The 11,138-nt window shown below is 42.4% G+C and overlaps 2 protein-coding genes across 2 annotated transcripts in view; one reads left to right on the forward strand and one right to left on the reverse strand.

Moving 5' to 3' along the window:
- The window catches only part of LOC121305339 (beta-2-microglobulin-like), a 4,313-nt gene extending 659 nt beyond the window's left edge, over positions 1–3,654 (forward strand). Inside the window, exons 2-4 of the mRNA XM_041236943.1 lie at positions 1,928–2,206; positions 2,693–2,749; positions 3,400–3,654. Coding sequence (XP_041092877.1) covers positions 1,928–2,206; positions 2,693–2,706 — 293 coding nt within the window. The 3' untranslated portion in view covers positions 2,707–2,749; positions 3,400–3,654. The remainder of the gene's footprint in view (positions 1–1,927; positions 2,207–2,692; positions 2,750–3,399) is intronic.
- Positions 3,655–4,730: 1,076 nt separating this feature from the next.
- On the reverse strand, positions 4,731–8,542 carry LOC121305141. Its single transcript, XM_041236676.1, has 3 exons — positions 7,872–8,542; positions 5,887–6,324; positions 4,731–5,305 (listed from the first exon to the last, which is right to left on the reverse strand). Exons 1-3 carry the CDS (start codon positions 8,098–8,100, stop codon positions 5,046–5,048), a joined length of 927 nt encoding a protein of 308 aa, XP_041092610.1. The 5' UTR covers positions 8,101–8,542; the 3' UTR covers positions 4,731–5,045.
- Positions 8,543–11,138: the final 2,596 nt, after the last annotated feature.

Below are 11,138 nucleotides of genomic sequence, written 5' to 3' on the forward strand. Positions count from 1 at the left end.
GAGCGAGCCAGGGGCTTTCCATTGCAAAAAAATAAAATAAAACAAAATAAAATGAAATTGAAAATATTTTATGAGTTTCCGTGAAACAAAATGCCACCCCCCACTTTCGCCTGCCCCCCCCCCCCCCCCCCCCCCACCCCCACGTAACGCGATAATTTTATTCCTAGACAATTTGGGACAGTATTGAAGCGCCGCACAGCGCCGCCCTAGACACAGCACGGTACTGCAAGCAGGGAGCGGTGGCGTTTCTGTGAAATCACGTGGTTTCTGCTCCACGCAATTAAATAAATAAATAAATACATAACCCTTATCTAATGGCACCCTCTCAACGTTTTATTTTAATTACCTTTTGCAAAAATTTAAGTTTGCCAGCTTTTTTTTTTTTTTTTTTTTTTTTTTTTTAGTTTTCATGTCTGAATTTAAAACGGTGGCACATTCAAATTATGTTATTTTTTACAGATTTGAACCAGCTTATAGTGAATTGGGTATATTTCAGTCGCTGTCCGTGTACAGCTGAACCACTTTCCTATCACTGTCTAAGTTTATTATAATTGAAAGTGTGTCATCGTTTCAAAAAATGTAAAACCAAAAAGAAAAAAGTCAACAAGCAATTTAGCAAGACCAACACCCAAATATCTACCCCCACCTCTCTCTCTCTCTCTCTCTCTCTCTCTTCATGTTAGATTTCAAAATGTCTCCAGTCTCTATCTGGGAAAACTACTCGCTGGGGGTGCAATTCAAATATGTTAACAAGGGAACATTATTCAGCAGCTTTCACTGGACTCTATGAAGCTGAGTCAGTTCATTCTATATAGAGGGGGTGCAATTCAATATGTTAACAAGGGAACATTATTCAGCAGCTTTCACTGGACTCTATGAAGCTGAATGTCATTCTATTTCATTCTATAAAGAGGGAACATTTTTCAGCAATTCAAGTATCTGGGACAAGGGAACATTATTCAGCAGCTTTCACTGGACTCTATGAAGCTGAGGGAGTTCATTCTATATAGAGGGGGTGCAATTCAATATGTTAACAAGGGAACATTATTCAGCAGCTTTCACTGGACTCTATGAAGCTGAGGGAGTTCATTCTATATAGAGGGGGTGCAATTCAATATGTTAACAAGGGAACATTATTCAGCAGCTTTCACTGGACTCTATGAAGCTGAGGGAGTTCATTCTATATAGAGGGGGTGCAATTCAATATGTTAACAAGGGAACATTATTCAGCAGCTTTCACTGGACTCTATGAAGCTGAGGGAGTTCATTCTATATAGAGGGGGTGCAATTCAATATGTTAACAAGGGAACATTATTCAGCAGCTTTCACTGGACTCTATGAAGCTGAGGGAGTTCATTCTATATAGAGGGGGTGCAATTCAATATGTTAACAAGGGAACATTATTCAGCAGCTTTCACTGGACTCTATGAAGCTGAGGGAGTTCATTCTATATAGAGGGGGTGCAATTCAATATGTTAACAAGGGAACATTATTCAGCAGCTTTCACTGGACTCTATGAAGCTGAGGGGGTTCATTCTATATAGAGGGGGTGCAATTCAATATGTTAACAAGGGAACATTATTCAGCAGCTTTCACTGGACTCTATGAAGCTGAGGGAGTTCATTCTATATAGAGGGGGTGCAATTCAATATGTTAACAAGGGAACATTATTCAGCAGCTTTCACTGGACTCTATGAAGCTGAGGGAGTTCATTCTATATAGAGGGGGTGCAATTCAATATGTTAACAAGGGAACATTATTCAGCAGCTTTCACTGGACTCTATGAAGCTGAGGGAGTTCATTCTATATAGAGGGTGAGGATGCAGAACTTCTATGGCCAGAGCTGTACAACCCTGATCTATCCCCCCTTTTCCCTCACAGTCTGTAATCTCTCTCTCCTCTCTCTCCCTCGCTCTCCCTCCCTCAGCCACGCCCAAGGTTCAGATCTACAGTCGTAACGTTGGCGAGCTGGGCAAGCCCAACACCCTGATCTGCCACGTGAGCGGCTTCCACCCCCCCAACATCAAGCTGGAGCTGCAGAAGAACGGGCAGGACATTGAAGAGGCGCAGCAGAGCGACCTGGCCTTCCACCAGGGCTGGCACTTCCACCTGACCAAGTTCGTGCCCTTCACCCCTCAGAGTGGAGAGCACTACTCCTGCAAAGTGGAGCACAGCACCCTCAAGGAGCCCAAGAGCTTCAGCTGGAGTGAGTAACACTGCCCTGTACCCGACACCCTGCACCCTCTACAGGACCTCCTGCACTCTACACCCTCTACAGGACCCCCTGAACCCTACATCCTCTACAGGACCCCCCTGCACCCTACACTCTCTACAGGACCCCCCTGCACCCTACACTCTCTACAGGACCCCCTGAACCCTACATCCTCTACAGGACCCCCTACACTACATCCTGTACAGTAGCTCCCTGCACCCTACACCCTCTACAGGACCTCCTGCACTCTACACCCTCTACAGGACCCCCCTGCACCCTACACCCTCTACAGGACCCCCTGCACCCTACACCCTACACTGCACCCTACCCCCTGTACCCTACATTAACAGCATCAATACACCACGGTCAATAGCATCAATACACCACGATGGATGAAGATAGATCATGGAGGGTTTGACACTGTGAAGGGGCGTTACACCCAACCTAACCCAAGGCTTCTCTTCTCTCCAAACCTCGCAGCTCCTGACATGTGAAAACTCTCCTGGGATACAGAAGAGAGAGAGAGAGACCCTCAGGGTAAGAACCATGCCTTGTTAATGTTAACTGATTAATGAGTCATTCAGCAGATTCTTTTATCCAAAGCGACTGACAGAGACTGGGGGGGGGGGGGGGGGGGGGTGAACTCTGCATCATCAACAAGCTGCTGCTGCTGCTGCAGAGTCTCTTCCAATAGGACCTCGTTTGTGTGACCCGCCCCTCCTTGCTCTGACCTGGACCCTCAGCTGATGCGCTGTCCTTGCCCTTTGTCACTGTGGTTGTAACTTGCTGTAATCCTACCTTGCTGCGTCCTAGTTCAGATTGTATTCTAGCAGTGTTGTTATTCAGCCCTTGCTGTAAACTACACTGTGTTTCAATATGAAGCTTGCATTGTAACCCTGTGCTGCCCTGAAACGCCTGTGTGAGTCTCCTGGGATAAAGCAGACTGTCTAATAATAATAATAATAATAATAATAATAATAGATAAGAGAGTCAAGGACCATCGAAAGGGGGTACAGTTGAGATGTGGTCTGCATGGGGTTGGTTAGCCAATAAGGATCAAGTACCGCCCCTAGAATGTCCAGCAACACTCTAGTATTGAGCGAGTGAGTTTGGGTTTGGGAAGGGTAGCTCTTATACACACTTAACCTTTTATCTTTCTGTTTTGTTTTGTTTTTTGGTTCTTTTAGGTCTGCATTTTCCAGAAGGGATTCTTTTGATTCTTTCAGAAACCTGTAAATTATTTTCCTTGTATATTTCAGTACAGCGAGAAGCATCATGTTATTATTGTGTATTCCAGAACGATGTTATCGTCAGCTGTTAAAATAGCATCAAATTCAGTCATGCATCGTTTTCTGCAATTTCCTGTTAACTGTTCTTGTGGGAGTTATCAAAATGATTTGGTGTAATAATTTCTTTTTAAAATAAAAATCTTTAAAAAACAACAACTTTGTATTCTGGCTTTGTGGGTCAAGAGAATCAATATTATTATCAATCAATCAATCCAAGATGCATGATTGTGATGAGTCAAAGGGAGTTCGGTCTGTGATTCAGCCTCCCGACAGTAGATGGCATCAGACCAACTCGGGACGTCCCTTACCAAGGTCTCGTGACCATGGCAAAAGTCATCTTTTGAGGGGCGGAAGTACGAGTATGTAAATTCCAGCCCCTGGAGTCAAGTGAAGGAGAAGGACACGTGTCGGTTGGGGATTGGTGTTCCACTGACTACAGAGGCGGGACATTACATACTAAAGGGAACGTACTACTGTGTTTGGGGTTGGTCCGAAAGTAAAATAGGAGGAGTAACGGGTGGAGGGAGAGACTAGTTTGGTGCAGCGGGATTTTTTAAAAAAACACTAACGTTTCTTTTGTCTTTTTGGTTCGCCACGAAGACGATAAAAGACGAGTTCTCACGGTCTGTTTTGGATTTCACTCCTGCACTCCTTCCCTCACACCATTTGGTTTTCTTTTGTTATTTAATTATTTTGTTGTGTATAGAGAATACAAATAAATTATTTTATTTCTGTACACATAAATTACTGTCTGGACATTCCATTTAATACACTCTCGCCTCACAATGATATACAGTAAAAAAACACACAATGCAGAATACATTAAGTACAGTGGAAAGAGCAGAATACAAGATAGCAGCAGAATACATGAAATAGTGCATTAAATACAGTGGAAAGAGCAGAATACAGGATAGCAGCAGAATACATGAAATAGTGCATTAAATACAGTGGAAAGAGCAGAATACAGGATAGCAGCAGAATACATGAAATAGTGCATTAAATACAGTGGAAAGAGCAGAATACATGAAATAGTGCACAAAATACAGTAATTTTGTTTGACATGTTGCTGTAAAAATGTTACTCACCTCAGAACTGATGAAATTGCCACAGATAGAAGAGAAAATTAGATTTTTTTAATTGTTAAACATAATGAAATTGTTTTTGTTTTTTTTGATGTATTGCTTACTGTTTTCCAGAAAGAAGAAAAAAAAAAAACATGAAATCTGTGATAAACAACAAACAGTTCTGCGTTTAATTAAAACAGATATTCAAATGTCAGCTGGATTAATTTTCCTTCAAACCTTATTGATTCTATTAAGCTACGCGATTCTATCTGTAAAAGCACCCCACGGAGGGGGGAGGGGGGAGGGGGATCCCCCATGGTTACCTGGCTGTCTTTCGATCGATAAACACACACAGACAATGCTGGCACTCAAACACATTCAGATGTGGGCTATGAAAACTACAGTGCTTTCTAGCTGGAGGCTGAAATCCCAGCTCAGTTGCTGACTCGCTCCTGGCTCGGTTTCCAAGGAAAAGGCGGTTTAATCTCCCCGCAGGTCCCTGATCAGGTGTGGCTGCTGTTTCTCCAGGATTTCCAAGAAGACGTCTTTCTCGCTGTTTCCCCAAGCCCTGGAGAACTTGTAGAGCAATCTCATCTGGGCTGAGGGAACCTTCTCCACTAATACCTCATCGTACTGTGCATCTTGCAGCATTCTCTTGCCCAGCAGGGCATCAGCAACGGTCGCTACAGCCACCACTCTTTGGATCAAGGAGTAGCAGTGCTGGTCCACGAAATGCAATTCTGCGGGGGAAAAGGAACGAAATTGAGAGTAATCAATCAACTGCAGTTCAAAGCCGATTGCAAATTCTGACGGGAAAAGGAACTAACGGTGCCCCGGGGGAAGGGGGGGGGGGGGGGGGGGGGGGGGGGGGGGGGGGACAGTGGGTTGGGGGCGGACATTTTTACCAACTCGACACTGCCGTTGTTTTGAGTCCTCGGTTGTAAAGGTGAGGGAAGGACAGCCTTTCTTGTTTTGAAATCAGCAAATGAACCCTTTCAAGTCCCAAAATGTTTTTTTTTTTCCTCTCTAGATGTTGCCAGTCAAAAATACTCCCAACAAATAGCATTTTATGTATCTTCTTTGTCATTCGCTGTAGGCAACCTGTTGTTCTAAGAGGGAGGTAATAATGCAGGGCTGGGAATCAGACTCCCGCTGCACAGCAGTGTGATCCATTCCAGGTTTTACTATGAGTTTAATAACACACACGCACGCACAATAATAAACATGATAATTACAAACTTTCAACAAGTGCCTATTCAAAATGTATTGTAGACTGAGAGACTAACATTCAGAAGAAGAATTGCAAATAAATAATTCTTACTTGTGCAGGCAGATGTTGAAACAGGCGTGCTCTGGGTCCCATTCTCCAGCACTGTGGTGACTGTGAAGCTGTACTCTCTCCCAGGTCTCAGCTCAGAGATGACTGTGGAATTAGAGGGTGCAGTGATGGAGTCTTGGTGACTCTTATCAGAGCTAGAGTAGGTAATGTGAAAGCTGTGTGGGATCCCATCCATATTGTCAGGACTGCCCCAGCTCAGAGAGACAGAGTTGATTTCCACAGACTCTATCTTTATCTCTCCAGGAGGGGACACAGATGCTGGGGTAATGAGTGGACTCCTTGCTGGATCCTCAGGAACTGTAGAGTCTGGAGGAGTGGAGATGACAGATGATGGATCTGATGGACTCATGATAGCCTGGAGTTCAGCCTCCTGAGCCCCCTCACCTGGCACGCTCTCCTCTGATGACATCTGCGAGGTTCCTGCAGAGGAATGTTACACAGTGACTCAATTACAGGCATGTCTTGCATCTGAAGCAAGAGCAAAATCTAGTGCATTGCTTGCAATAACAACCCAGGGCAGGGTTTTAGAGGGAGGGAAGTTCAGAAATGTTGCTTTTGACTACAGTTCACAGTTTAGCAATATGATTGCATAGAAATATAAACACTTCCCTATGCTTTACCAGAGCTCTCTGTGCTTTACAATGCTTCCCTATGCTTTACCAGAGCTCTCTGTGCTTTACAATGCTTCCCTGTGCTTTACCAGACCTCTCTGTGCTTTACAATGCTTCCCTGTGCTTTACCAGACCTCTCTGTGCTTTACAATGCTTCCCTGTGCTTTACCAGACCTCTCTGTGCTTTACAATGCTTCCCTATGCTTTACCAGACCTCTCTGTGCTTTACAATGCTTCCCTATGCTTTACCAGACCTCTCTGTGCTTTACAATGCTTCCCTGTGCTTTACCAGACCTCTCTGTGCTTTACAATGCTTCCCTATGCTTTACCAGACCTCTCCGTGCTTTACAATGCTTCCCTGTGCTTTACCAGACCTCTCTGTGCTTTACAATGGTACTTCCGAAAGGCTGTTCGTGTCGTTTAATCGGGACGTCGTTTCGTTTACTTGGGAGAGTTTTCAAACGATGAACGGAGATCGCGTTTCAGAGCAAGATTGGGTCGCTTAGCGCAGGGCGGTGACTGCGAGGTGACCGACGCCAATTGCGTAAACCGGGACCCCTCCTGTGTCTCACAGGCTGCTGTGGCGTTGTGATAAGACGGAATTTCCATGCGTGTGTCTGATTGAATCCTGATTTCGATTAAGATTGTATTTGAGCTCAATGATATTAATAACACGACACGAACATTGCTTAGGTGATCAGTTTCGTTGTTTGGTTACAATCTTAAAACATTTTTTAAAAAGTTATAAGGAAGACTTAACTGCTCTCTCTCTCTCTCTCTCTCTCTCTCTCTCTCTCTCTCTCTCTCTCTCTCTCTCTCTCTCTCTCTCTCTCTCTCTCTCTCTCTCTCTCTCTCTCTCTCTCTCTCTCTCTCTCTCTCTCTCTCTCTCTCTCTCTCTCTCTCTCTCTCTCTCTCTCTCTCTCTCTTTCAGCAAAGCCCAGCCTTTGTGGAAAGCCCCTGGCAAGCTCCCAAACGTGCATCGCCACAGCAACCGGGTCGGTACGTTTTCCACCTGCTCAAACACCACAATAAAACCCCAGTCCGTTTTTTTCTTTTTTTTTAAGATGAATATACGGTAATAACTCATTTCAATTTATTCTTGTTTTTGTTTTACTATTATTGTCATAAGGAATCGTTCGAACGGGCGTTGTTGACAGCCCCGTTTGTTTACACGGTCCGTTTTTGTCACGTCGTTTATAATAGTTGGTCGAAAATACATCATGCAGAATAAAATGCACGGAAAAAAAAAGCTTTCCTCTTATTAAAATCAATAATATTAAGAATGTTAATAATAATAATAATAATAATAATAATAATAATAATAATAATAATAATAATAATAATAATAATTCTTACCTTCGAAAGTGTTGTTAGCTGAGAATGTATTGCCAAAGATTAGCAACCCCGCTAGGTTCCAGAGTTCCGCTTTCTCGTTTTTCTCGTCGCCCCCCTGTGGGGGTGTTTTGGTCAGCCTCTTCTTGAATCGGTTCAGCTCTTTCTCGACTCTGGTCATCTCTCTTTTGACTATGTTGTCCAAGGTGTGGATAATACGGTCATTCGGCGTGGTCTCTGTACCTCTGTCCATCCTCGGTTTAGCGGCAGGATTGGAGAGAGAGAGTCGGGAGTCGGAGCGCACACTCAGCCAGCGACGCAACCCTTCCTCTTTCCAAGTAATATTGAAACTAGATCTGGGAATTCACACGCACCAAGAAATTGTTTTTTTTATTGGTCTGTGCATTCAGCAGGGACGGCTTCAGAAAAATTTCCATGGGGGTGGTGGGGGGCCGGGAAAAATCTGGGAGGAGCGGGAGCCAAGGAGAACATGGTGAGGTTAATAATTTGCCTTTTCTCTTGCAAAGGTTAAATCAGAAGTTCTTCTCTGGAAGGAGCAAGAATATAAACACACTGAGAATGTCACACCTGCTACTGTCCGTTGCACTGGGTTCTGTATGAGACAGACAATATAATGCGCATGATACACTACATCACACAGGGGACACAGAAAGAAAATACGACCACACACACACACACACACACACACACACACACACACACACACACAACAAACGGAGTTTGGGAGGATAGATAATTAATGTACACGCCTAACAAATGTTTACCAATTTGTTGCTGGGATCCTTCAAGAAGCTGCTTGATGAGATTCTGGGATCAATAAGCTACTAACAACCAAACGAGCAAGATGGGGCCGAACGACACAGTGAGTTCATTCTATATAGAGGGGGTGTAATTCAATATGTTAACAAGGGAACATTATTCAGCAGCTTTCACTGGACTCTATGAAGCTGAGGGAGTTCATTCTATATAGAGGGGGTGCAATTCAATATGTTAACAAGGGAACATTATTCAGCAGCTTTCACTGGACTCTATGAAGCTGAGGGAGTTCATTCTATATAGAGGGGGTGCAATTCAATATGTTAACAAGGGAACATTATTCAGCAGCTTTCACTGGACTCTATGAAGCTGAGGGAGTTCATTCTATATAGAGGGGGTGCAATTCAATATGTTAACAAGGGAACATTATTCAGCAGCTTTCACTGGACTCTATGAAGCTGAGGGAGTTCATTCTATATAGAGGGGGTGCAATTCAATATGTTAACAAGGGAACATTATTCAGCAGCTTTCACTGGACTCTATGAAGCTGAGGGAGTTCATTCTATATAGAGGGGGTATTCAATATGTTAACAAGGGAACATTATTCAGCAGCTTTCACTGGACTCTATGAAGCTGAGGGAGTTCATTCTATATAGAGGAGGTGCAATTCAATATGTTAACAAGGGAACATTATTCAGCAGCTTTCACTGGACTCTGAACCAAGATTAGTTCATTCTAGAAGGTGTTGCAACACTTTTTGACCAGAGCTGTACATTTTCCCGTTCAAGTGACGTTGACTTCCTGTATACATTTCGAGACATTTGAAAGCCCAGATCGCGCATCTGTCTTCGGTACCTTAAACCAGTATGGTGAAAACCTGGAAAGACGAGATCATCGAAACCTTAGAAGAACTTTTGAAGGATGACTTGAAACGATTTAAAAGCAAGTTGCACGACATTCGCTTGGAAGAAGGGCATCAAAACATTCCCAGGGGGAGACTGGAAAATGCAGATGCGATAGACATCGTCGAGTTAGTGAGCGGCTACTACGGGGAGCAGAGAGCCGGTCCCGTGGTCGTCAGAGTTTTAAAAGCCATCAACCAAATGGAATTAGCCGCACGACTTGAAAATACATTTTCATAAAACAGGTTTGGGTTTTGTTTATTTGTTTTGTTTTGTCTTTTAACCGCCAGTTCCCGGTAGCAAAATATTGCTTCAGTGGAACTTTATTTTGGTAAGAGTTCTTGATTCTTGTTGGAACTTTATTTTGGTAAGAGTTCTTGATTCTTGTTGGAACTTTATTTTGTAAAAGTTCTAGATTCTTGTTGGCTTTGTTTACTATAACAACAGTTTGTCAAATTTATCGATTATTATAGCTATTAATTTAATATTATTATAATTATTATAATATATATAATATCGTAATCAAGTACTGATATTGCAATTATATTTCATATATTGAACAAGGTAAATGACAGTCGCTCTTATTACAATGAACGAATCAGAAGCACGCTCGATATTTAAATCCATCCACATGCTAAATCTTTTATTTTCTTAAAGGTAAGTCGGTTTGTTTTTCCACCTTTGTGTTACAGATGACGTCACCGCCTCCTGAGCGGACCAGAGTGGGAGAAGTCCCGCAGAAACACAGGAACAGCTCCCGCCTCTGCTACCTGCTCCACATATCTCTGGAATTCCTCATATTTAAATTAAACGCATGCATGTGTAGAGAAATTAGGCAATACAACTTCTGGAATTCCTCATATTTAAATTAAATGCATGCATGTGTACAGAAATTAGGCAATACAACTTCTGGAATTCCTCATATTTAAATTAAATGCATGCATGTGTACAGAAATTAGGCAATACAACTTCTGCTTGTATATATAGCTCTGGTTTTGTTGCAGCGTGTTTCCGATGATACTTGCATTCTAAGCAATCTTTCCAACCGATCAGTACTCTGGTCAGTGTTTTGAAGGAAATTGCACGACACACAGTTTCAATAGCTTCATTTAGAGCTGTAACGGGATTGGTTTAGTTTCTCAAATTAGTTATGTTTAAGTATTCAATCTTTTTTTTTTTTTTTTTTTTAAAGGTGCGTGAATACATTTTTTAAAACAACCTCCAAATGTGTAATAGCCATTGGTTTTGAAAGCTTACTCAACATCAAATAACAGACGTTTTAAAATAAACCACTCGTCTCTTCTCTTAACTAACAATCTATTAGTAAATATATCAGTATTTTAAGCAATATAACCGATCACTCTCTAATTGTGTTTACCCCCAGCTGAAGAATCTCCTTTATTTATTGTACAAAATATAATTTTTCTAATAAACTGCAGCGTTGTTACACAGCTAAAGCAGTTCGTGTTTGGCAGTGAATAAGCGTTTTTGTTGCTTTTTTACAGAGACATTTCATGAATACCCAAGCATTGGTTTTTGATGTTGATAATCACTGGGATTGTTAATTATATACAAGTAGGTATTTAAAAATAAATAAATAAAAGAGGTAAAT

The sequence above is a fragment of the Polyodon spathula genome, chromosome 42, assembly GCF_017654505.1.
Source record: "Polyodon spathula isolate WHYD16114869_AA chromosome 42, ASM1765450v1, whole genome shotgun sequence".
Classification (NCBI taxonomy): domain Eukaryota; kingdom Metazoa; phylum Chordata; class Actinopteri; order Acipenseriformes; family Polyodontidae; genus Polyodon; species Polyodon spathula.